Raw genomic sequence first — 27,994 nt, 5'->3', positions numbered from 1 at the left:
ATGAAAATGTTTCCCAAGAGATAAATCCAATATTTTTATTTGCACAGTATTTACATGAGTCTGAACTCGCTCATGGATTTTATGCTTTGAAAGAAGTGAGAGAAGGCTTTGTAAGAGTTTTTAATTGGATGAATGAAGTTAAATTTTCCAAAAAATAAAATTATTAATGATTTTGAGTAGACGATAGCCTGTGTCACACTATCAAAGCTAGCCATCAAAATATCAAAGCTCCATCAAAATATCAAGGTCAGGTGTTGTGATTGACTTATTCGATGACTAGGACCAATCAAAGTACTTGACCTTGACATTTTGATGGAGTATTTTGATAGTGTGACACGGGCTTATGTTTCAAAGATTCCTTTGCAAGAAAGTTTGACCCCAAGAGTTCAATTTCAACCTTTCCAATTTCAGTGTAAACAATTTATGGCCCTTTGGATCAAATGTAATCTGAAAATTTCAAACTTGTTTTTTCTGAAACAGGAGAACGTCTCTTACCTCCTCCGCTCACTAGAGGTCTCAATTTTTTCGACACAGCTATTAAAACTCATTAGCCTATGACCGACTGCTAGTTGATTATTTCTGTTAAAATGTATTTTGGGTACCAAAACACAGACTGACCTATGAAGTGAAAGTGAATCCTGAGAAAACGTAAAGTGAGAGACTGAAGAGAATGAAGAGTTCGCCTCCATATGAGCGCACTAAACTAGGACGATTCTTCAAAGTTTTGTTTGATCTTGGGTTCCATAGTAATTTAAAGAAATGCAAAAAAAATATTTTCAAAAGTACCCTTGAACAACCTCTATATTTTTTATTAAGAAAGGAGTTAAAAACATCACCCGGTTTCTGCCTAGCTCAGCATTATTTTACGTAAAGATTAATTCGTGTGTAAATCATTCTAAAATGTTGGATGTAACAGATTTCCAAAAGCACTAGAAAAATAACCCCTGAAAATCTTCTAATGCGTTTTGAAGAAGCAGGACTTTCAATTGAAAATTATCTGCAATTCATCTGCCCTTGTTGGAAGCCCCCTCAACCGGAATTGAGCTTATATTTGAGAAAATAATTTGATGGAAGAAAAGGAAAATCATTAATTTCCAAGAAAATTGTGTCAGTTTAGATTTTTATCAGAAGGAGACTTCTCTCAACGTGAACTTTTAGTTGAATTTCAATAGTGAATTTTCCTCGCTAATCGTCCTGGCCAGGACTAGAATTATCAAACAATTTGCACCAAAAAACTTTTTTTCAATGTGCAAACATTGATCGTCTTGGTCTAAAATGTTCAAAAAACATGTATTGATTGAGGTACTTCAAATTAATTTTTTTTTCCTCCGAAAAATAAACAGTAATATCGTTCCATGTTCTCACAGAATTTTCTTTGTAAGCCTTAGGAAAATCGAAAAAAATTCCAAGAAATAATATCGATCAGCTTCCTTTAAAAGATTTTGATTTGTAATATGCCATTTAAAGTTCAAACCTTGGAACGTGCACCAACTGGATGTGTGCAGTACCCCTCTGCTCATCGAAATCAATTTTTCGAAAAGCTGACTCCGTTTTTTAACTGTTTATCTCACCCTCACTGATTATCTATTCAAAAGAGGCGAACCAAGAATTGATATTTATCAAGTAAATATCAAGAATACATTTTAAAATGCCACTTGTACCATCAATTGGCATCCCCTTCATTACCTCTTACCAATAAAGAGGGTAAACCCCCCTTCAGTTTAGGCAGCTGGAAATTTGCCATGATTCCTCAAAAACAATTACAGTTTTAAGATGACATTCAAATACTTTTCACAGTAGGGGAACATTCTTGGAATCTGATGGGAGAAAAAAACAGTAAAGGTTAATTGCATAAATAATTTTAAATCTTATTTCTCAAATGGAATTTTGTTTGTTTTTCAGAATGAGCGTGGATCCATGGAGCGAACAAGCAACGTACTCAGTCGATTGTCAAAAAAGAGCAGCGAGTCAAATGATGTCCAACTGGCGTGGTCGTCTACAGAGTCACATCCGGAGTGGTTCCAGCTTTCTGGACACCCGGATTGTTTTGCGGTTGCAGGACCAGGCACTATTTGGAAAAAATGTAGCGACTCAACGGAGAGAGATGTATACGAAGCCTTGTCGAAAGAGCCCACGCTGAAAAGTACGCTTCACCTAATCTTGCTTTCATTTTCTTTCTAATGGATTAGTTAAGCACATTACAAGATCTAATTTGTATGGTTATACTATATTCTACTCTTTATAGTATTTCATACTATAAAAGAGGGAAAGGATGTATGCGGGAAAATACAAAATTAAGGGAGTACTCTGGTTGAAACTCAGTGGACAAATTTTTTCAACTTTTTTGGTTTTTTGATAATTTATAAAGAATCTTTGCTGAGAAGGTAGTATAGTTACAGTTTCTTTAATCTCGTTCAAGTTAAAGTTCATGAATAAAGTGGGGAGTCATCTTACCATACATTTTCTTCCAAAATCAGGCCTCTCTAAAAAATAAGCTTTTGCAATTTTCTCAATCTCTTGATGGATACATCCACTTCGATACCTCAATCAGCTATACATGCTAATTAATAGCTACCTATCTCAGTTATTCCTATCCAGCTTTTGTCTTTAAAATGACATACAGTTTATTTTCTATTATTTGTTGAAGAGAATTTTTGATCCAGGACTCTGTATTTTTTTATTCCATCTCAAAAAAACCCAAAAAATTAATGCTTTTGTAAAAATGTTAAATTAATTATTATTATCACTATGTGTTTTGTCAGTATGTGTAACATGTGTTTCACAGATTATTCTGCCAGTTTAAAAAGTTTTTTTCTTCACAGATGTGATACCTCGTCATCTGCGGACAGTAGAACACGATGGACAGACTTTCATTGAACTTCAAGATCTCCTTGACGGATTTGAGGACCCCCAAGTGATGGACATCAAGTTAGGTGTGCGCACGTTCTTGGAATCAGAAGTTCAGAACACCACTGCAAGACAAGATCTGTATAAAAAAGTAAGTACGAAACAAGTCACTCCTAATTTTGTCACGAAAAAGTTGGCACATAGGATATTCTTCCATCCACACACAAACAGGAATATTAAGTGCCAAAAAGACTATTAACTACCTCCATTTACAAAACAATCTGCTCAATCGCTGATAGAGGCTTTTCGTGTCAACCCAAGTAGCAAAATGAAAATATTTTATGGAAACAAAATTAATGAAAATAATTTAGAAAATAAAGAATAAGTAGTTAGCATTATGGTTATTAGACAGAAAATTTAAAGTGAGTGCCACTATTTACCAAAGAAAATAGGTCTATTTCCTGTCTACAAAATGGATCTATTTTCCGTCTAGAAAATTGATAGGGCTATTTCCTTAAGAAAAATATTAAAAAACCTGATGGAAAATAGAGAAAAATTGGATATTTTCTTTATCTATCTCCTAGAAATTTAAAATTCAGAAAAGAGAAAAAAAAAAAACACAGAATGTAGACAACAGAATTGTCTGCTTTCCTTGTATTTAGTGTCCGGAACATAGACAGAAAATAGAAGTTTTTTAATAATTTTCTTACTTCTACTTGATAATCTATTTTCTTTCCATTTTCTTTCTATTTTATTTCTCTGTCTAAAAAATAGACCATTTCTAAATTAGTGCTAGACAGAAGATAGAACCCCATGCTACTTGGGAATATTTGCTTGGAAAGGAATTTAGAACTGAGTGAAAGTTTTCTTTTCTTTTTTCCATGATCTGTGAAGATGGTAGCGATTGATCCTGATGCTCCTACTGAAGAGGAAAAGCAACTTCAAGCAGTCACCAAACTACGGTACATGCAGTTCAGAGAGAATCAAAGTTCTACTTGCAGTCAAGGTTTCCGCATAGAGGCTATAAAGGTTAGTTATCCTACATTTTTTAAATTTTCAAAGCCAGAAAGAAGGTTCCACATGGAAAATGATAGAAAAACCTTTCTCAGAAGCTTATTTATTGCTTCTTGGTCTTGCAAAACTGCTCTCCAATCATCATTCTCTTATTATATTGTTTTAATTGATTAAATCAGTCGTCATTTTCCAATCTATGAAAGAAATGAGCACCAGGGAAGGAGGGAATCTGCGCATATTATGTGTGCATGATTCTCTTCATTAGAATAGGTGTAATTTTAGGTCCAGCCAGACCTGCTTTTCTCGCAGCAGATATGATTTTTTACCCTGTATAACACAGAGTGAAACCTCTCATTTGATAGAAAGAGCCTCTGGCCCTAAGAATATGAATTTTGATACATTTAAATCGAACTTTATCAGTTTTTTTAGGTCATATTATGCCCAATCATTAATTTTAATCCAAATCCTCCTTTTCTACCATTTGTTGTGTTATTACAGCCGGGGTTTTACAGGAACGGCCATTTGAATGCTTTATAAATGCAATCGGAAACAAGGCTTTCTTTTCTTGCATAATTTTACAAACATCATTTTCAGACCAAAATGCAATTTTGCCTTTTGTCATTATTGTTTCAAATTTAATAATTTTCCAAATTTAGTCATCTGTAAGGGATTTGAACAGCCCACCGAAAATCAATTCCAATCGATCACCTATAGCTACACCACACCACTTATCATATTGTTTTTCCCTCACTTATTCTTTAGTTGAGCGGAGAGCCACCTCGAAGTAACCTACAGAGGGTGAAAAGTATAGAGGACGTTCAAAACACACTGAAACTTTTCCTTCAGGAGAAGGAAAAAGCTCGATCTCAATTGGTCACAATTCTCAGGAATATCAGGAATAAGCTGGAGCAAACTCAGTATTTTAAAACCCACGAGGTAAGCCATTCTGGGTCCTGTTTAGAATAATTGCAATTAGTTTTCAATAAGAGCAATAGGTCAGTCATAGAATCATGTTTTGATACTGCGTCCTTTGAAAAAAAAAAAAAAAAAAAAAAAACATTAACTGAAACTTCAAGACTGTACCTATGCTGTTGTACTAAGATAAAACATTGTATGAGCTTTCGGGTATTGCCAAATTCCTTGTTATTAAGTATGAACTTTTAGGGAATTTTGTAAATGTACTTCTTTCAATTTTTCAGCGAATTGTCCTCACAATACGATCTGAAGTAACTGAAAAGAAAAATATTCATAACTTTTTGCAATAAGAAGAATTCATCAGGGAAAATTTGGTAACGTTCGAACGATTGTACAATTTTTTCATAGCACGGCAGAATGGGTAATAGGTACCAACTACATGTAGCACCACGGTTAACAGCATCATTCACCGTGCTTTCTAACAAACCTCATGACCAATTTATTGTTATAACTGAAACTCTTGAGACCTAATTGTGATGATAAAATTTTTTTGACTTCGAAACTTCAATCAAATGGCCTTTTTTATGATTAGAGATCTCAAGTATCTCACATTTACGCGGTTAATTTTTGATCGCTCAAAATTTGGTTAATCCTTTTTAGGTGGTTGGCAGCAGTATTCTAATCATCCATGACAATTCGAAAGTCGGCGCTTGGCTCATCGATTTTGGGAAAACAAGGCCTGTACCGGATGGACTCTCAGTCAATCATCGAACGCCCTGGACCCCTGGGAACCACGAAGAAGGCCTTCTCATCGGCCTTGATAACTTGATAAACATAATAGAAAATTTAAAACTAAAGGAAGTAGCCGTTCAAGTCTATGATTAATTTTTCAACTCAAGTAAAGCCGTCCTATCAGTATCGCCAAATCCACCTGAATTTCTACTTAATGTACTTACTTCTGTATAAAATGTGAATAGTTTTTGTATGCTTTTTCATAAAAATACTTTATTAAATCTGTTTTTTTTTCTTTTCCTGAGTAAAAACCTGACCACTCATTGTAATTATGAAGGTGGAGATGAAAGAAGTTTTGTTATGCTCCACAGCCTAAATTCTTTAACAGGGTGTCTAGCATCAGGATCATCCCGATTTTCCTGATTCCATCAGGATTTGAGGTCATTCAGAATTTAATCCCAATTTCATCAGGGTTTGAGGAAAAATCTGTCGTAAAATCAGGGTTTGAGAAAAGTCAGCTGTCCGATCGGATTTTTTTTGCTTTTGCATACGCCTATGCAGAAATTTTAATTTTTCTCTGCAAAAAATCAGGATTTGATAAGGATTTGGAAAAATTTTGAAATCAGGATTTAGCAGTTAGAAATCAAGAAAAATCAGGATTTCCCAAAATGGAAAAAAACTATTGGACACCCTGTTTAAGATTCCACAAGACCATGCAGGATTCAAAAAGCCTCTTAAAGGTTACTTGACTTTTCTTCAAAGTATTCTTAATTGTTGGTGAGGCAAATTTTACTGTGAATTTTTTTTGTATCACACTGCAAAGTTATGTGATTAAATCACAAGAAAATTGAAAAAATAATGAAATTAAAATGAAAAAAAAAAAAAAAAAAGAAGAAGTAAGACTCCAACAACTGCCCACATTAGAGCAGTCCAAATTTAGATACTATAGGGTGTATTTAGTATATTGAGAATTTGAGAAATTAACAGATGAAGTTTGCTGAGGAGCTATTGCTTGTCCAGGAAGATTCATTTCTAAGGCATCAACATAGGTAATCAAAACGCAAAGTATGGCGTAAAATTTTGACCGAATTTTCATAGGCAACAGTACTAGGAATTGCTTAGTTCAGAAAACTGAAAATAAACTTTCGTAACCCTTACTTAAATAGGTTTTGTTGCCGCTCTGAACAAATTGAGCTTCAACCTCAAAGCTCATTTTAACAAATTTCATCATAATCAGTTATAACTCACATTGACATCTTTCAGTAAAAGCAGTTTCTCCTAATTGCTCCTAATTATTGACTTCATCAAGGAATGGATGTTGCCGCTTTCAAAAATATTTTTGGCAATTTCACAATTCAACGCGTGAATTTTAATTTTTTCCAAGTCTCAGGAATTTGGAGTCAAAGTAAAAAATCTTTGATTTCTAACAGTATCGGTAAAAATCCAAAATTTATTTATTGTAAGCAATGTCTTGCATCTTCATGGAATTGTTTTCATTCGCCAAATCAAATAGTACATACCAATTGGAATGAGTTAATCAGGAAAGGAACCAACCCACATTTTGGAAAAAATTGAGTTATGAGTGGTTTTGAACTCAACCACTGCTCTACTATCTATTGCCAAAAATTCAAAGTTTTTGTTGGAGCAAATTTTGCAGAAATTGAACTTAAAGTTTATCTTTAACATTGAATCTTATGCAGGAGCCAAACTTTAAACCTCTTTTTCTTGGTTCCACCCCGATGTGGCTTGGTTCCTTTCTGTTTAACTCCGTCCATTTGATACCACACATGTTATGTTCGTGCTGATTTCAATATTCAAGGTGTTTTATGTGTCAAGTAACGTACTCTGTTGGACTATAGCATAGTACTATACTATAATTGAATTGACGTATGCGAAAACGTCCGATGTCCAAGCCTCCAAGGCAGTGTTTCAAAATTCGAGTGGACAGTTTCGTTGTAACTTAACGACAAAAGATGGTTTAAGACGTTAGGAATGTAGAACAATTTTATAAATAATCCCCTAAGTGTAATTAAACGTTTACAAAAGAGATCGATCCTATTCTCAGTGACGTGGGACAAAAAAAACCCACCGCAACTATGAAACCTTGTACCAAACAACGGACGTTTTCGCATACGTCGATTCAATTAATATAAATGAAGTAATAATTACAAAACAATTCGCCTTCAAATAGGTACATGGCAATTGTTACTACACATGTATTGTGCGCGTTGATTTCAATATTGAAGGCGGTTTATGTGTGCATGTAGCGCACTCTGTTAGAGTACAATTGAAATATAGATTAGACGAATCTTCCATAGATGTCGTTCGTCATCCTAGTACTAATTTCCGGTTCACTTGTCCGTTTCTGGCCCTCATCAGGGAATTTCTGAAAATGAAACGTAGTGTTTTCCCCAATTTTCCCGCCCCCCTACCCTCTATAAATCCCAAACACAAATATTTTCTCGATCGCGAGTGCTATACGTTGTAACTTTTGAGTTCTTTCTAGTTTAAATAGTGTGGTGCATCTAATTTTATATCAATTTAATGTTTAAACGAATTGTTCATCGGTGCGTGTGATAACGATGTGGGAAGTTTCATTCGTTAGCGGCAGGTCCATAAATAGCGGTGGTTTTATCTTGCAAACCATGCATCCTCTGTCCATGATCGAATCCGAACTCGAATGTTTTTGAGTGTGCTAAAAATACTCTCCAAGTGTTATTATTATTCGTTTCAATCATAATTAATGTCAAGCGAGCCTAATCCTTTCAGTTATTTCAAGTCTTCTATCATCTTCACCTCAGTAATACCGTTTCAATGTCTAACGTCCGTTCGCTGCATTTCAGGGTAACGTATTGTCACTTGATTGCATTCATAACTAGTTTTTCCTCATTGATAGACAGTATTATTCTCATCCGTAGTTCTTCACACTGCTGAGTAAACCACTTCAATCTCTGCTTTGGTTGTCGCTTCACTGCCTCTGGATTGTGGTCATCGAAGCCAGTGTCTAACCTCATTTTTGATCTGGAACCATGCCCGAGGGTCTGCGTTGCCAACAAGATGGGATTGTTCTTTTACTTGAAGGCTGTGTTATAAAATTTACAATGTTGTAAACTGGTTCAATTAGTCATGCTTCAAATCATTCTTAAAACAGGTGAATTAAGCTGAATTCACACTATCAGACTTTTCATCCGACATACTTGAACGTAAAGTTGGACGCAAAAAATTTTGATTCAGTTACCATTGCAGTGTGATATCGTCATTGGCCTGCGGTTCGTGAATATACAGCTTCGGCTCATGTTGGTCAGAAGACACCATTCCACCTTTCTCGAAAAGTTGAATGTGACATCACATTCAAGTTTCCATTGAATTTTTCATCAAATTGTCGTTTTCTCTCGTCAGTATCACACTATCCAACTTTTCATTGGACGAATTGCATCCAAGAGTTGGATGAAAAGTTTTATACAGTGATTAAGGCTTAATGGATGATTTGCCGCTGATGATCCCAAACCTTATGACATATTGTGAATCAATGGTATCCATAAGATTCATCGTGCTCTGGAGGTCAATGGATCCTACGTAAATGAAGACTCGAGATATGAAAAACCTTCAAATTTCTCAGAAAGGGTGGAATTGGGTCTCCCGGTGCCTTGCGTCCATGGTTTAACAAGTTCCATTCTGGGCGTAAATTTTGTTGGCCAGTTTTCGTACAGCTGAAAGTTGCAGGAAGAATATAGTTTGTTGAAGATAATCTGTTCTTTCAAGCCCTTACTCTATAATCTTGTACCTGAAGAGGCTTATCAAAAATGCCAGGGATCTTTTACCATGTACCTACAAGTATTCATTAATTAGGAAGTATAACTCTCTTCAGTTTTCACAAAAATGCGCTAGATCCCAGAAGGTTTGGCACTAATGAAAGCTATCAAGTCAAAAATTTTGAATAGTTTTATCTTTCTTAGTCTAGTTGTAAACCTCAGCAATAAAAATATTTCCTACCCTTTTGTTAATAATGAATTTTCCCCCTTTTTTCTAGAATTTACCTAAGATTGGAGTATGATCAGATATTCTGAAGATTTTGTAGCTGAGTTCAAGTATGGAGTCGAAAGTATTTCGATGGTTTCGCAACGACGTGAAAGTAACACCATTCAAGAAGGTGAATGCAACTTCGCCAAGCGAGTTAGACAGTTGTGTATCCGAAACTGATGCAGGAGATGACAGCAAGAGATCAGAGGATCATAACGACTGCCTATTGTCTCCTGACTCCAACTCAATATCTGATGTGTGGGAGGAGGCGCGGGATGGTGCGACCAAGTCTGGCACCCCTGTATCAGCACTGGACTTCTCAGTAAACGACTTTAGTGATTTAAGTATCAATTTAAGTAATACGAAGAACTCACCTAGTCCTCAGCTTAGCTGTAATAATTTGACTGATCTTAATGTCACATGTGACTCTAAAAGTAGCATTGATATTAACGGAGCAAAGTCTCCAATAGCGGAGGGATTGAACTCTGGTCTAGAAATCACAGGAGAAACATCCCCTGAATTAAAATGTGATAGCCCTAGTAAGTTAAATGGGGATGATCCACTTATAGTTGACACTGTTATACTTGAAAGTGCCACTAAGTTACCATGCGAACTTGAATTCGCTAATGGGAGCGACAGTGGCGTGGAAACAAATGGCAAATATTTCAAAGAAACGGAGATTGAAGCGTCCTGTAACTCGAGCCAAATCAGTCGCTCATCCTCTCCATATCAATTTGACTCGGAGGAGCTTTTATCCAGCTGCAGTGCTGCCAACAGTCAAACATTACATTTTTCCGACACTCATACATCATTGGACTACAACTATGGTGAAGGCACTAGTGAGGCAGGTAGTGAAAGTTCCTGTGTCACAGGCTCAGGGTCTCTCAAGGATGCCAAAATTAAGAAGAAAACTGTTGAGAAGTCTGTTGTTCGCGGGAGACCGCCGTTTACTTCAAATGCTTCTCCAAGAGATACTTGCCGTAAGAATATTCATTTTTCGACTATGAATGCCAAAACCTCAGCGAAGCTTAGAGAACCAAGCGAAGTGCGAACAAAGCCCACCAGATCATTATCTAGCTCTCGATCAAAAATAGTTCCTGCCATCGATGACGGACGATGGCCCTATGCTCCCAGCAAAAGTCACACGGCTGTTTCCAGACAGAAATCTAACACATCACATCCGACTGACAAGAAGTCTCCGTCATGTTCTGCTGCCGAAAGCAAAGCAAATGCTCAGGTATTCACCACTTCATTAATTGTGTACCCATTTGAACATCCATTTACATACTTTCAATCAGATTCAAGTAACCTGAGTTTCTGCTAGCTGAGCTAGCGCTCAGGACAAAAAACGGCCATGAATTCTAGCTTGGCAGCAAAAATAGGGGTCCACCTACTCTCTCAATTTTTGTCCACAGGATTTCTCCTAATTTTTTCGGTTCTTAGTTTTCTAAATAATTCTTGCCAATGACACTCTCAAGTTTAACTATGATCAGTTTCTTTCTTTTTTTTCTTCTTTTAATGAAGTGAAACTTTGGAGCCAGAGAATTATGTTCTTTTGGCTTCATCTTGACCTAAAAGTTCTCATCATTGAGGTACCTTTTATTTGAATTAGCTTAAATCTCTAGGGATGTTAATGAACTTCAATCATTCATTATTTATTTAATCGAATACTCAAAGTAGAAGCCCAATGTCAAACCTTAGAAAAATTTAATAGTTGGTGCTTACCCTGAAATAAGATGGAGATTTCGAAGATAGATGAAAAAAAAAGATGGGTGAAGATTGGGACGACTGGATACAGAAATTCTAAAATTGTGTTTTGTGCTATATTTTAGAGTACAAAACAAAACAATCTAGTCAGAGATTAAATTAATTTTATTTCTAGTAATTTAAACTATTATAGTCAGTGCCTAACATAAATACCAGATGATTTTGAGCGTCTTGGTTTGTAGAATGGAACTAAAAAATCACCAAATTACATATCAAAATGAAACTTGCAGGTTGCTAGGAATACTAGATGACCTAAATGCTTTTATCATTCAAGGTCAGCAGATCGGCAGTAACTATCTTAAGGAAGTTAATTGATGAGCAAACAAAATTGCCTCATAGCAAAAATTAGCTGCATGCCTGCCCTTTCTCTCCATCTTCTTAATCTTAGATTTCCTTATTTTTTGTTTGCTTTTATTTATTTATTTTTACTTGTTTTTAAAGGTAATAGAAAAGTATGCCACTTTGCCGCGCAGGAGACGGCAGAAGTCGAACGAAAACCTTGTGCACTCTCATGACTCTTCATCACGGCACAGAGATCCTAGTTTGAATAAGACTGAAATCTTGAGGCGAAAGCACCGAGATACGAATCTCATGACCTCATCTTTGACTACTAACTTCAAAACCTTACCGCCATACCCTGGAGTTCGGAGCAAATCCAAGACTAAAATCTATCACGAGACTTGTACTCAAACGACTTTTACAGCCGACGATATTGAACAATTAGTTGCCGGAAACCCAGTCACAATCAATGAGCGTCGAGTGGAAACGATGGATGTATCACTTCAAGTAAGCTCTTATTGAAACTTTCACACTGCCTTTTTTCAGCTATCTCTTGAGTAGTTTTTCCCACCGTTAAGTAAATATAATTCCACTTGACTAAGTCAGGAATCAAGTACTGTAATTATGTTTTCTCATCCAAATCCTTGTAGAAAATAGGGAGCGCAATGGAATTTTCGGGATTCATCTCTTTTATGAGGTATTATTATTTAATTTCTTGATACCAGGGCTGTTTTCTGCATGAAATACTGATTCGGAGACATGTCATGTGGAGGTTCAATTAATTTCCCTGTCTATAAGCTTAGAAATTGTTATATCAAGGACATGACTCTTTATATCTTGAAATCAAGGGTGTATAAAATTCTTCAGAGCAAAGATAATTTGCCATCTCAACTTTAAAATTTCTTTCTCCCCAAGAAAGTTTATTCACTCTGCAAGGAGACAAAAATACATATATCCTGCACTGAAAAATTTTAAAAACAGCTTGTTTTTACATCATTCTCATTTTTTGTAGAAGAAAAAAGAAAAATAATCTAATTTTTACTAAAAATTTGTCCCCTGGGCCTGCAAGTCTCCTCACCCCCATGCACAAGCGGGGGCTTACATTTTCGAGCATTTCCTGCATCCCTGTCTGAAAGTACAAAATGTCATGTATTTTTCCTGATAAATTCAAGTCATTATACTGTGTCATCAATATCACTAGTTAACGAAAATAAAACGAAAAATCGTAAAACTTTTTCGCCTTGGAGGCTGCACAAGAAAATGATCAAAAATTTCAAGAGAATCAAGAAGAAAGGAGCAAACGCAGTCGCGCTGATGATGCTCCTCGGGCAGAAGCGAAACACGTCCGCAATTAAATTAATTTGACATGCAAGTGAGTCTTTTTTTTAAATTTTTTTTTAATATCACCAATTCTTAATCAATGAAAACGTATCCACAATCTCATCATGATGCTATCAAATGTGGATGAGACCCATTATAAACACTCTGAATCTTAGGCAGTTTCGTAGAAGGAAATTATCTCATGCACTACTTTAGACTTAAAATTTACTTATATTTTTTGATCCCAGGTTGATTTTAGAAACGAACAAATTGAAACACTCCAATCATCGGTCAAACAGCTGAAAGAGGAACTCCTGAAGACCGAAGCGGAAAGCACAGCTAAAAAACAGGAACTGAACAAAACGAAAAGAGAACTCGAGTCATCTAAATTGATGGCAGATATAATTCAACAACAATTCAAAGCTTACGAAGACAGAATTTGTAAACTCTTGTTGAAGAAAAGTAAGTGAGCTCTATATATATCTAGTGAAAGAATCAGTTATAAATGTATGTTAAAAATATGGTGATATTTTAATCAATAAGCTGTCATTAAACAAAAATCTGATGAAACATTTAGTGTTAGTGCACCTAATCACTCATTCAAGTGAAACATTTTTTTTTTTCAACCATTTTGAAAAGTTGAGAAAATTTATGGATGTATTCTCTTTTTTCGTTTATTTCCTCATTTGAATCGTTGCTCACATAACCCATTTTCCGAGTTGAGTATGGTTTAAATCAATTTAAATCTATTCCAAACATGCATACTGACTCTTCTCCCTCTCTTAGAATTTGAAAACTGATTGAAGATAATCTGAGAAATGTTATGAACTCTTAAAGTGTATAAATTTTATATTTCGATGGCCAAAGTGCAAAACAACGCAATAGAGCTTCGTATCTCTACTGCGGTGTTTCAAAACTTCCACTCCTTTTTGATTTTGTTTGAAGAGGAACAAGCAAATTTTATAGTTAAAAATTCAACAGAGTATCTTGCCAACAGAGAAGGAAAATCAATGAAGTTTTCAAGAAATTACATTGACCACTTTTCCAAAGAAAAAATGAAAAATGATAGGAAGTCTGCAATGCCTCAAACAGAGATACGCGGTTTCGCACTTGGGCCGTTGATCTGTCCTTTTGAAAGAGGGAATTAGGACTATGTGAAAGGAATTTTAAAAATCCATAATTGCTTTATTCATAATCGAGTGGATTCTCTTTTCAGTTTCGGATGTGTCTGGCGATTACCTCTCTGAATTAGAGCGGCAAACTCTTTGTATGAATGACATTGTGAAAAAACAACAAGCAGAAATAAAAACCCTACATCACACATGCTCTAAATTGCAGAAGGTCAGTATATGTCTTCGTTTATTTTAGTTCTGAAAGTCTTTGTGCCCTAGTTATCACTTATTTTTTTAATGATTGACAGCAAAGAAATATTTTCTCTAACTTCTGCCAAGAAATTAAAAGATTTGAGCCCTGTTTCTCTATTCTTATTTTCTCCTTTTCAGTATGAAATTCGCTCATTCTGCCAACTTGAGTTCTTAACTCATGAAACAAGGAGAAGGGGAATTTTGCTAGTCGCTATGAATTTTGAGATTCTAGTTCGTTTTTATTATTTTTCATTTTTGGTTTGAAAACTTTCAACAATTAATTTGAAAATGCTCTACACGGCGGTATAAAAATCATGCACCACCCATGTAACTTTTGAACAAATTTATGTAGAGATTTTAAATTTTAGTGCTCATAGTCAAAGGAGACTATTTTTAGAACCACTCAAAATTTTTGGAGACCACAGAGAGGGTTACTGACTCCAATTTTTTTTTTTTCTAATAGTAACCCTCCACTCGTGAGACATCATTTAAAAGAACATATTAAATGCGATTCTTTCGTCCAGATTCCAAGTTTTTTCCTGAAATTTTTCATCTAGTATCTCCTATAAAGTTTCATTTTTTATTATTTTTCCAATTGTTTATCAATGAGGGGGGTCGTCAAAAGTAAAAACTTCATTTTTTAGGGGGGCCGATCCGAAGTTGGAAAGTTGAAAAGATCGTATCTTGTTTGCGCTGTTCCAGTAAGTATTCATGCAAACAATTTATTTTCCATCGGAGAATCATTGTATCATTTTTATGTGAAAATTTTAGTGTCTTTTTTTGCAAGTGTACTTAAACATGTTCAAATTTGTTTATTATTCTTCCGGCCAAACCTACATAACATCTTTTAACTGGCAGCTCTCAGAGCACCCTATTCTCATATCGGGCGGAACTATCTCTTGTGAGATACGCGAAACCTTTACGGAGTTGGTGACAGTTGGTTAAAGTTTGGTATCTGTTTGCAGATTTTTTATCTCCACGAGACACAAAAAAAAAGTGTACTTAAACAAAATTACTGAAAATTTCAGGCAAATTTATGTGCCGATTCTCTTGCAATAAAATGTAATGTCTGCAAGGATTACTGAAAGAGTCTAATTAAGATATGTTCCTTCATGCAAGAGGCGACGATTTGCCAAAATGAAAAAGTTCCTAAGAAATAAATCTTGATCGTTAATGCTTTAACAAATATTGTTCCAATAAGTGTTCTTAATGAATTCTCCGTTCTAATTATTTTTATTTTTTCCCTAAAGGAACTGGATAAGACGACCGTGGCCCAAAAATCAATGATCCAGTCTCAACAAGAACTAGAATTGGAATCGTTAGAAATGCAAGATTTTCTACAGACAGAAAAACTTGCGCTAGCAGACTCAATAAAAGACCTTGAAAACGAGGTAGAGCTTTGATGATTTTTCACTTTACCCAAAAATGAATTTAGTGATAGTCTTGAAATACCCAGAAGAATTTCCCCGTGGTTTTTCTTTTTCTTGTTTTTTTCAGTGTGACTTTATGTTATATTATTATTTTTTCCCTGTCCTCATTAATGTTCATTTTGCCTCTTCCTAAGTAAAGTAACATACTTCAAAGTCTTTACCTTGAAGTCTTTACCATGGGTTTTAAGTCCTTGTATCTGATAATTTGACACGGAAAAACCCTAGAATGTCAGTTGCAATATTCTGCTGGCAGGAGCTCTGCCGTGCGAAGGAAAAATGTCGTGTAAGATCAGGCGTTGCCAAATTTTCCCCGGAAAATCACTAATTTTCAGGAAATTTTTTGAATTTTTGGCTACCAATTTCTCAGATAATTTTGTTGGTAATTTGATCTAAAACGTCTGAAAATTTCAAGAAACAATATTCATAACTTTCCTAAAAAATAAACACTATGGAAGGAAATTTGGCAACCCTCAAATGTTCGTACGGCGTTCTTCCTTGGCACGAATCCTTGCGCTTCAGTTTTTGGAGCCTTGGGAACCTCTGTGCCCCCAAGGCTTTCAAACATTAGCATTAAAGCAATTTTGCAATTTTTAATTGTTTCGTTTAATCTCAGAAAAAGCAATGTACAAAGGTGAGGATTATTTTTCCAAACCTCCTTTTTTTTTAAAAAAAAAGGAAAAAAATTGTAAATAAAAAGTACAAGGCTAAATTCAAATACAAAAATAGATACTTCCTTCAAAAACAAAATAAAATCAGAATACAAATAGACGTGGATAGGGAAAATACAGTTGAATAAAAGGATTGTATTAATTGAAATGGACTTATTAATTAAATACACAATTTTGTTCATAATTGCACTGTAAGCAGCCTTGAGCTGCAAATTGCAAAGCCAATAGATACCTGATGTTGTGAATTGCAGATGGCTCTTTTTTTTTATAAAGTTTTAGTTTTGCTTCAAATTCAATCATATAATTTTTAAGCTTGATATACTTAATCACATATTTGAATTGACAGGTCTTGAAGCAGAAACAGTTAGTCAGGGAGAAAGATAAAGAATTATCGTTGCAAAAAGAAGAGTATTTGAAGCTAGCCCAAGTTGCTGAACAGAGGAGGTACGTCTCATTAATTATATTTTTCTTTTTTTCATTATCATAAGGTATTTTTATTTAAAATTATCATTTGTACATTAATACTTATTGCTGGAAATAGACTTAAAAGTTGTCCTTGCTAGTCAACAAAAATTGCCTCAGTTTTACTTAGTTCCACTGTCAACCGAACTAAGCTTATATTGATGGCCAAAGTGCAAAAGCATGTATCGCCATGTGCGACATTGCACACTTTCTGTCATACCTTATTTCTTATTTGGAAAACCAGTCAATGTATTTTTTGATTTTTTTTTTATTTTCCCAATTTGAATCCAATTGATTTTTTTTTTTTATTTCATATCATTGAGAGCCGAATATGCGAAATAAATATTTGAGATATTTATAGTTTTCATAACTTGGAAACTTTTATTTATCATTTTCACTATTTTCTAGGCAAGAAAACGAGGCCCTCCAAGCGAAAGTGAACACAACCGAGCAGCGAAGTAAAGCATTTCTCCTAGAACAAGGTGCCTCGGTCTCAGGAGCTTCAGTCGCGCTCTCTGGTTTAGGAGATCGGTTGGAAAGCCTCATCGAACAGTTGGTGGTTGCCTACAATATTTCGGAGACTGATTTAGAGGTACGTTATGTTTTATTTTTTATTTAATTCAACGGCACGATAGAAGAACAATTCGTTGAGAAAATTGCAATCAAGGTTCTTCAATGATGGCGGGTGATGTATCTGTATACTTACGACCACTGTCCAAGGCTAAAGAAATCGTAGGGCAGGAACAGTTGAAATGAAGATATGAATGTCTCCGCACAAAGTGTCTTAAGGAAGAGTGAAAATAAGAAGATACCCAAATATTGAACGGTATTGGGAAATTTGGTTTTTTAATTGGTTTGAAGGGCAGAACTCTGAAAACATTTTAAGTAAATGCTATCCAAGGTCTTACTGTTTCATGTTTGTGGCTCAAAATCGTCAACTTATAATGCAAGTTTTTGCTCTCTTTTAACACCGAAAGGAATCTAATTGCTCGTAATTTATTATATGGGATACTGGAGGATGAATTAGCCAGTCCTAAAAAAGCAAAAAGAAAAAAGGAAACATAGTGTTATGGTAGCTGTAATTTTCCTCGTAATAAATACTATGAGATCACAAAATTTCTGATGAAAAATGTCCGAGGATCATTTTTGCGATATGGTTGCCATTCATTATCTTAAGACAGCAGTATACCTAATTTACTCATGTCAAGATGATTCTAAATTTTTCTGGCAGCATACTGGATAATTTTCCTCATTCTCCTTTTTCCCACCCTGTTTTTTGTTTTTTTTAACTACAGAACTTGTGTCATTTCCTACGGACAATTGCACGAGTAGAAAATTTACCCAAATTATGAGGCTTTGAAAGGAATAATTCTCCGAAGCCTTTTGTTTTAATGTTTATTCCCTTTGGAGGCAAAACCAGTTTTCACAGGGAGTGTAATTTGAGCACACATAATGCTTTTGCACATGGACAGCAGAATTTTTGGTGTATCCCTGGGATAGAACCGCCTCAGATTTTTTAATCTAGTAGAGTAAAGAGTTTGACCGCGTTGCGTCTTTGTTACTTTCCGCACAAGTTTTGATTTCCGCTTTCACCTGCTCTCGCCCTGTCGTCATGTAGTGTGAGTAGGATTGCTGTGCTTTTCATCCGTCCTTTTATAGTGAGCGCAGTTTTTTCGACTGGAATATTTTGAAAAAGTAGAAATCTCAAAGCTTTATCGGATGTTTTTTTCCGTCTTGTTGGGTGGTTTTACTGCATACATCTCACAAGATTCAGAAAAATGATTTTTTACTCAATTAAAGCCACATCTTGGTGCAAAGATTTTGAAGGGGAAGTAAAAGTAGGAGGTTGTTTCCGGAAAACAGTCATATTGAGAAAAGTTTTAAGGAGATACGATTGTATACTATTTTGGACTCTCTGGCATAACTTGTACTGGTTGTTGAACTGCATTTTATTCTCATTGCAAACATGAAAGTCTTGACGTTGAACTATGATAATATTGATGAAAGAATTTTAAGAAGAGCGCCAACAAATTTAATTAAGTAGAAAATTATCTTCACTCGTATAAATAATATCTCACTGGTGTGATTTCTTTCTTTTTTCAACCCAGGCTCTTCTTAGGTAAGATATAACTCATAAGTTTACAGCATTTTATGCATTGTGTTCGTTCAAATCATTATTTTTTGACACTGAGAATGCATTCATAATTTCTTATTTTATCAGTGATGACATCCTAGGGTTCATTTTAGAATTATGTTTTATACTTTTAACGCGGCTTCTTTATTATTACATGGTTTACCTGTGTTTTGCGCATACATTTTCTACCCTCTTTTTTTCATTGTGTATTTGTCCTATTATGCTTGTAGCTTACCGTTTCACTTTGTATATTTTTATCAACAGATTTTAAAGATATTGACCTGTTTTTTTCTTTCTTTTTTTTCCTGAAAGTACTAAAATTGATTGCATGGCTAGTCAAACGTGAAAGATCTTGAATAGGTTTCATACCTGAGACATTTTCAGTTATTATTATATCAAGGGTAAGACCGCCAAACCATGTAATTCTGTTTACGATGTTTCAGATTTTCTGTCATATTTTTTTATTTTTTAAATGGAAAGCTATTCAATAGCAACTCTAAAAAACTGCTGTGACAATTCGTCTCAGTGAGAAAAAAGTTCTGTGAAAAAACCAAGGAATGACATAAATTTGTTTTCTTATGAATAATATTAGAGGAGCAAAAATGAAACACCGCAAACGTGATAAGTTTGGAAGTCTCACCGTCATTATGTTTTTCAATAATGTGTAATGCATATTTTTTGCAATCCTTATAATAATGCACAGACTTTATCCGAATTGGATGTGTCCATATTTTAAAAGAAAAAGCGCACTTTAATTTCATCAAGTAGTCCAGAAAAATAATACGAGAATATGCATGTATCCTATCTTATCATTCATGATGCCTATATCCATCAATCATCAGTGCTTTTTAAGTTAATTGTGGTACCGGTTGAATATTCTGTGAGTTATTTTATCTTTCAATAAATAATGCTGAATTAATGACAAAAATAATTCTACCAGCTCGATAATTTGAATTGTTACTTTATGTTCCGCAACCAATCAGTTGTTCTAGTAGCATTGCTTTTAATCGTAAATTTGTTAACTCCGGTTACAACATATGCCACGTAACATGATTTTTAAACTTTCTCTTAAATGAAGTAGGTATTTCTGCAGTCTCTTGAATGTCATGACATCACATGTTTTGACATTAACATGTCCTCAAGGATCCATCACATATCCGTCAAGTATACCTTGGGTTTCCTCTTTTGCTTCTCTGGAAAGAATAAACCTAACAGCAATCTCTAATTTTAGCAGTGAGGACAAGATCTTTGGATTGACTGACTGTTTTTGATGATTTCCGAAATTTGTAGGTTCAGTCCTTTCAGGAAATAACATGAGCTTTTCCTCACAGTGAAATAACTCTAAAATGCGAATCAATTTACTTGATGGAAATTTCGAGAATTGCTACTCTGAAGAAATTTCAAAGAAATCCTTAGGTGATAAATGCCTTGCCCTCCTCATCAAAATAAAGATTGACCGTTTCATTTAGATCCTAAAAATCTTGAACAGTGATAGGAAGTGACCTGCAGGCTGATTGTTTTTGCATTGATAACTCAAATTGGTACGCAATTTGCGTTGATTGATAAACAGCCTCAAATCACATTGACAACTAAAATGTACCTTGCATGTTAGTCATTGATGTGGACCTAACTCAAAATTATGTTTTTGATCGTCAGCTATGTTGATTATTTTTTCCATGACAGGAACATCGCATGGTTAATGTTATCGATAATTGAGACAGAACCATCACTAGGACCTCGGGTTTTCGATCGATGCGAAATTGTTTTCACCAACTTATTAAACAGTTGATATGAGAACAATCTGGCAGCAGTTTCTCATCTGGCTTTTGGCCAGTATTTTATAAAGTTTCTAGGAATAATTATTCAATTAAAGTGAGAGGAAATATACTTACCAATTTTTCCGAAATTCCTGATGATTAATTCACAAATTCATTCAAATTTACATTTAATTTTACATTATATATTCTCAAAATTTCTATTAGTAGTAATTTGTCTTGTTTTTTATTTTTCTACTCCAAAAATAATAACTCGTGTTATTTCCCAAAGGTAAAAAAGTGTGTTTCCCATAAGTGGCCGCAGAATCAGTTGAAACCTTCAATCAATTAGGCCTATTTGCTGCCAAAAGTAGGGGTTCTCATGCGGTTTGTCATTCAATTTGGGACTTTAGTCTTTTTTTTGGAGTATGTGTGGAAAGTCTTCATTTTTGTGGACTTATTGTTTTATTATTGTTGTGAAATTATTGTTTATCTGTGCATTTTCTCTCAAAGTACGCTCTTCTATTTCTATTTGACATGCATGCCTTTACTTTGAATTAAATGTGATTCATTACGTTTCATGTGTTTTGCATGATTCACAGGAAGTAATTTTTCACAATGAAGCGTTCAGCCAAAGTTGTAGCAATAGTGATGGAGGCAGCAAAATTCAGAGCCCTCTTGATGGAAAACTAGACATTATAAATAGCTATAAGAATTCTGTACTCTCAGTGATAAGAAACTCCTCTACTACTCAGTCGTCGGATCAAATCTCATTATCTGGTGAGTTAAGCTCATATTACTATCAGACGTAATAAATTCAGGTACTCTATTTGAGATTTACCATTTCGTTTTCCTTCTAAGAAAAGTCTCAGTGTCTTATGTTGCCCTAAAAAAAAAAAAAAAAAAATTGTGGTGCTATTTGAAAACACATTGCCTAGTAATGTAATTTTTTTTAAATCCTCTTGTTAATTTATTTACTGACATATTTTTCTGACTCAATAATTATTGATAACACTTGTTCAATTGTATAATCTGAAGTATGTGCCCGTGAACAGTTGCGAAAAAAATTCTGGCGAAAGGACATTTTCTGATCAAGTGGTTATTTTTTTCTTCCGTTTTCAGCTCCAAACGAGAAAAAACAAAAAAGTGTACTCAATTTTGAAATTTGTACTGTTGTTTTCTCTTTAGTGAAGAACAAAGAGCGAAAGATTATAAAAATAATTTTGTTATTGCCCTCTGTACTGTTGGGAATCACTATTTTGAATGATAAATGTTAACAGTAAAATTATCATTCTATGTTCGACAATTGAAAAAAATGGTGCAATAAAAGGAGCCTCTTTTCAATCGAAACTGAAAGCCAGTCGTGTAAAAATTAATATGAGGATTCGTTACTTATCTTAAACATGTTTTATGTTCTTCAGATGCTTCTCTAAATAGTGGAAATAACGATCCAGTACCACCCAGCAAAATCACGCTTAAACTAGGAGGAGACAAAAAGACAAAGCCATATGAAGACAATTCATTTGAGACTGAAAACTTAGTTCCTTACGATATTTCTGACTCCCTCCTTAAGAAGGAGCACTCAAGTAACGATCTGCAATTGATGTGTGATTCGTTTCAACTCGACGGCATGCTCGGCCACCAGCAACTGGATAAAGTCTGTTTCGAGGAGTGCGAGGACGATAGGTTCTTCAATGAGTTCTACCCGAACCATTCATTAGTCGACCAAGTCATCGAAATCGACAATCTCATCGCTAAGCTCTTGAAGATCTTTAGTATGCTCCAGGATAAACAAAACAGCAGGTAACGCCTTTTCCTCACTAATATCATTTTAAAGCTATGATTTCAGACGGTCTCCGTTAAAGAGACTTTACTGCCGAAAAATTTGAAATTGAGTTATGGGCACGTCTCCTCAGAGAAGTGTTGAGCCACCATTTTGGCACAAGAATGCTCATAAATATTTTAATCAAACCAGAGGAAGGTGTCTGTAGGTCCGGAAAACCTAGAAAACCGGGAATTGCTTGGGAATTTCTTCTAGTCAAAGAAGGCAGGAAATCATATGAAAAAATCTGGAATTTTGAAAAATATTGAAACTTATAATCTGAAAATACATCAACACTGTCCACTCAATCGAACTGGGACTCACTATGGTTCAGGGTTCAATGCTCAAAGTTACTTTTTAAATAATGAATGGAGGAATAATTTTTCGACTAGTAGGCTACTCCCCCTGATGCTTTATGGTCCGACACCCCCCCCCCCCCCCCAAGCGCTTCGCATTTCAAGCGGCATTTGTTACGTGTTACTAAATGATTTTTGTTATAGAGTATGATGAGGAGCACTAAAATTTTAGCTAATTGAATGATTAATAAAAACTGAAGAAAAGAGGTTCACTTTTTTCTGTATTAGCAGTACAATCAATTCCAAGTTTTTCTTTCAAGTTCTTTGTGTGTGAATTCTTGTCATATAAGTCAGGAAGCTTTGATAATTTTGGTCACAGGAAATCTGGGAAAGTAAGGGAATATTTCCCTGCCATATCTGAAGACCTTTTCCAGAGTAATAGCAATTTGAAGTTTGCAGTTCAAGTAATGTCGTTTTAAAAAGAGCAATACCCTGCTTTAATTGCTCCATGATAGTAGATTTAAATTTAACTTTGCATTGTCAATTGGTGCAAAAATGAATTGAATTGCTTGCACTGTATTCCTCGAACAGTTTTTTTTGCTAAAAACTTAAGTTTCATCAGGGTTCCTTTTCAAGTGTGCAATTACATCCTAGTAGTGTTCATTGTCAAGATTTAAAGGAGTCGCAAAATTAAGTCATTTTTGTCCCAATATTATCTAGTAAATATTTCTGGAATTTCATCATCAAATATTATCACAGTATTTTCCAAAATGTATTCAGAAAATTTGAGCAATAAATTTGCCTGAACTGAATCATTTCAGTATTTTCCCATGTATGATAGTTTTTCAGAGATGTTAGAGAAATAATAAATTAGCAATGTTTCATCTTCTTTTGGCCTTTCTGTAGCTTGTAGCAATGTTGCAATAATGTTATCTCTTATACCGCTGTGCTAAGGAAGAATGCTGTATGAGCCCTCAGACCTTGCCAAGCTTTATTCGACAAATTACGAATTTTCAGGAAAACCTGTGAATATTTTTACTCTTTTTTAAAAATTTTATTCACACTCGGATGTAAATCATCTGAACTTTTCAAGAGAAATTATTGCCTATCAAAAATAATCTTTTTAGGAGGAAAAATTTTGCCACTCTCGCATGATAGCATACAGTGTTTTTTCTCAACTCAGCAGCATAGCTCCCAGTTTTTATCTACTTGCAGCCTCTTAGTAATAGTCAAATAGTCACCATATTCTGCTTTCGATTTGCTGGAAACCCTGTAAAAAATCCCTGCCAGATGATTCTCCAATACATGGATGTTGACTGTGTTTACAGGATTCGTAACACTTCAATTCCTTAAATTTCATCGCTAGGTTTTCATAGCTGTTGAAATTTTTAGCTTTCTAAAAGACAAGGAAAACGCAACATTCAATAAAATCATTAAAAATGAAAAGACCGACTTGAATCGCTTCCCTATCCAATTCATAAACGTACATGTATCTTAAATTTTTCTGTTGCTCATATCATCATGGAAATTTTTTTGTTCCAGTGAGCCCATGACATCTGCTCTTCAAGTGCCTGAAGAAAGAATTAATTTAGCAGTAAAAGTTAGCAATGTGCTCGATCAAATGAAGCAACTGAAAGCACAACTGCATCCCTCCGCGAAGGCAAAATCAAACGGAGAGGTGGACTCAAGAGAGGTAAAAACTATGTTTTCTCATTTTATTTATTAAGCAATGCTTCTTTTTTTAAAACTCCGCCATGGCACCTGGAAACCGTAACATTATTATTTTCAAAATGATGTTAGAGTAACTAATAAGATTTGGAGGAAAACAAAATAGCTGCATGATTTGATCTGCCGTCAGTCTTAGCATTCTGAAAAATGAGTGCTTCTTTAGACTGCGATTTTGGATTTAGAAATAAATGTTGCCCAGAAAAATTTGCATGGCAACCCCCTCACTGAGAAAATAAGAATAGACCTGTCAACAAGGTGCGAATTTAAGTATTTTGGTACTTGTTCCTTAACTAAAATTTCCACAGTGACAGTGTTTTTAGGAAAATTGACATTTTCCGGAAAATCCTCACACATTTTGGGAAAAAACACATGGGCCTTTCAAACAACGCTGAAAATTTGTTTCAAGTAGTCTTTCCCGATCTTTGTCTCATTGAAAATTTTTTTTTTTTTATTATTCGTAATAATATTTTATTCACCCATCATTGAGAAGGACAGCATATCCACCTGAAGAAAATTGTTTTTTTCATTTCAGTAATTCATATGAATTGGAAAAGTCCCAATTCATTTTATAAAGCCACAACATTTACAAATGATTCATGGCATTGCTCTTGAGTAGCCACAATTCCAGAGAAAGCTTTATTGACCTATTAGAAGGAATATCTGCGGGATTTTCATTGATACATTTTTTTCAGATTTCTTGCACTACCTCTGTGGTATCAGATGAGCCAGTTGCACCGAAGGAAGTTATGAATCATTCATCTGATGTTCCTGAAAATAGCCACGATAATTGTACTAATGGCTTAGCCTCCATGGCAGAGCGATTTTCAAGTTCTCTCAACGCTTCTTCCTAGCTGCAAACTCTGCCCTTGCAGAATTTTCCCCAGCTTTTGTAGTCAATTCTCCCTCCTCTGTACGGAAACTTTTTATACCCATCGTTTTATCATTTTTCTTTTACACACTGTATCCATCATTTTATCAAGCGTCAATTTTACAAGGCTCAATCATTTTCCTTCTTTTATATCCTATTTTAAATCTTTTTATTGAAGATTGATTTTTAAATATCCCCTGTATTTTGATTTTATCGCTGTAGATCATGATTAATCTGAAGAATCACTGAATTTTACCCCTTTTGTTTTGTGATAGTTTTATCAATTTATATTTCTCTATTTTTTTATGTAGAATAACGAATTTTAGACATATCTCGAGCTTGCATCTCTTTTACTGTATACTTCTCCAACCGTACTGGTCATGTAATAAAAAACCTAGTTTTACCCACCTTGAATACTCTGTTTTTTTCCCCCCGGAGATTATGTACTACTCAAGTTTTTAGCAACCCTGGAGACCTCTGAAACTTTTCCACAGATATGGATCGATTTTTGAGACTGATTTTCTGGAACTTCTTTTGCACCTCCCATAGGCCCATGGGGTCGGGGGCCTCCTAGACTCCATTTTAATCATCAAAATTTTTGTGCCAGTCGAATTTTCATCATGATGTAAATGGACCGTTTTCAAAAGAGAAAAATGAGAATGTTTCATAAACTGCTGGTCGTAGAGCAAGAGGAAAAATTTTTTCAGCCCTCCCTTTGACCCGTCAGACTGCTTTTGTACCTCCCCTAGGGCTCTGGGGTCGGGGGCCTCTTAGGATCAATTTTAATTTTCAAAATTTTGGTGCTGGCTAAAGCATCAAGGAATTTAAAATGGCAAATCAAGAGATATAGTTTTGGAGAAAGTCGTTAAAGATCAGTTATCATCATGCCTATTATTTTTGTTGGTGATAACTGATCTTAAATAGTTGTTCAAAGCTTTTTTTTTTTCTTGGAAATGATACCAGCATGCATTTCTCAAAAGCTCAAAGATTAAATTTTTGACTGAAGTTGGAGAAACTTGCGTACTGGGAGTTCTATCTTTAAAAAGTGAGCATCCTTTCCACAAAGGTAGTTTTATTTGTCAAGGATACCAAAAAATATATAACTTGATTGATAAAAATTAGGGTGATTTAAAAGGAAAGAGAGAAAAATAATGAAAGAAACTCGCATTTTACTACACTGAAAATGGTAAAATACTCATAAAACAATGAATTTACAGAAAACAACATCAATTTTTAAAACAGTTTTTACTTAGCGCATTCTTGCTTGAATGTATCAACATATTTAAGTCCTCCTGCAGACACTCAAAAAATCGTTTAACTTAGGTAAAACTTGTTCATTGAGCTTAATTCCACTCGACTAAAACTAGACTGACAGCCTAGTTTAATGAGCCAAAACAAAAAGTTCAATTGTACAGACCAGGCCTTGGAGACAGTTAAAAAGAGAGGTTTTTCAGACAGACAGCACCGTGTACCTAAGAGCATGGTATTTAAAACAACAGAAGTTCATCCACCATCAACGTAAACCACTGCCATACAGAGTTATGGTTGTCATACCCCAAGCAGTGAATAGTCCTCCGCCTACAGTCCACTTCCATGCAAGCTTTACTACTTCAAATCCTCTCTTTTTACGCCTGCACAAGTAAAGAAAAGAGAGAAAGAAAAAATTGTTAAAAGATGAAGAAGCAATCAAAAGAAATCGATACAACATTATATGAATAAAATCAAGGCAGGTTAAATGTATTCAAATTTCTTGGTAAAAACCAAAAGTTTTCTGATCAAGTTGATAACAAGCTGGTTTGCTGCAAAATTACCTGAGGAGTTAGCGTTCTTCATCAAAAGGCGCTGCTGTTTTCTATTTCAAGGCATGCGGGTGAATTATCACGAGTACTCGGACCTCGGTTCAGGGAGCTCCGACGAGTCTTTAGATCGGGCGCGATTGATTCTACTTCTCAAACTATGTATGATTAGACTTTAATCTTGAAATTTTTTTTTCTGTCCAAAATTGAGAAAAATCGGCAGGGGTTACTTAAATGGACTAAAATACCAGGGTCAAAATCGAAAGTTCACTGTTCGGGCTGAGATGAAGTTAGTCCCCTTGGAAATGACACGCAGAGTCCGGTTTTCTGATTTAAAATGCTCCTTGAGTTCACTGAAGCTCACAATCTGCGAATACTGCATGTTGGATCATGATTAAAACCGGTCCAAAATACTCGTTTTTGTGCTCTGGGAAACTTTTAAGCCGAGAATCAAGTCTTCTTGATAATTTTCCCACATGCCTTGTTTTCTGATCACGCAATCCAGGGGATACATGGAGTTTTTGGACCGGGTAATCAGATTTCATTCTCTATAAAATATTTTAATGAAACGTCACTATGAACCGTAAATTCTTAACAATTTCCAAAAATCGCCACACATTTTTTGGCTTAAAATGATCAATTTTAGTCTGAAGTAATCATTGCAATTTTGAAATTGTCGCTTACTTTCTTACCCCCGGCGTTTAGGTCTCCAGAGTCTCTAACTCCGCCATCTTGGAGTTTTAAAATTAAAAACTTTGACTGAAAATTCGACCTCCAA

The 27,994-nt window shown here is 34.9% G+C and overlaps 2 protein-coding genes across 3 annotated transcripts; both read left to right on the top strand.

The window, feature by feature from the left end:
* The first annotated feature begins 19 nt into the window (after nt 1–19).
* On the top strand, nt 20–5,789 carry IP3K1 (inositol-trisphosphate 3-kinase-like protein). Its single transcript, XM_019054705.2, has 6 exons — nt 20–513; nt 1,903–2,143; nt 2,823–2,998; nt 3,742–3,876; nt 4,624–4,797; nt 5,437–5,789. Exons 1-6 carry the CDS (start codon nt 313–315, stop codon nt 5,659–5,661), a joined length of 1,152 nt encoding a protein of 383 aa, XP_018910250.2. The 5' UTR covers nt 20–312; the 3' UTR covers nt 5,662–5,789.
* Nucleotides 5,790–7,942: 2,153 nt separating this feature from the next.
* Nucleotides 7,943–25,834, top strand: corn (microtubule-binding protein cornetto). 2 transcript variants are annotated; one of them, XM_019054729.2, is made up of 12 exons: nt 7,943–8,352; nt 9,539–10,765; nt 11,737–12,081; nt 13,143–13,356; nt 14,111–14,235; nt 15,509–15,649; nt 16,703–16,800; nt 17,227–17,410; nt 21,309–21,486; nt 22,128–22,509; nt 24,367–24,517; nt 25,245–25,834. In XM_019054729.2, exons 2-12 carry the CDS (start codon nt 9,599–9,601, stop codon nt 25,401–25,403), a joined length of 3,144 nt encoding a protein of 1,047 aa, XP_018910274.2. In that variant the 5' UTR covers nt 7,943–8,352; nt 9,539–9,598; the 3' UTR covers nt 25,404–25,834. The 2 variants fall into 2 exon arrangements, with proteins under 2 accessions (XP_018910274.2, XP_072159605.1); XM_072303504.1 differs by lacking the exon at nt 7,943–8,352 and adding an exon at nt 8,413–8,659.
* The last annotated feature ends 2,160 nt before the right edge of the window (nt 25,835–27,994 follow it).

Source organism: Bemisia tabaci, chromosome 8 (assembly GCF_918797505.1).
Source record: "Bemisia tabaci chromosome 8, PGI_BMITA_v3".
NCBI lineage: Eukaryota > Metazoa > Arthropoda > Insecta > Hemiptera > Aleyrodidae > Bemisia > Bemisia tabaci.
This window is presented reverse-complemented; position numbering and strand designations above follow the sequence as displayed.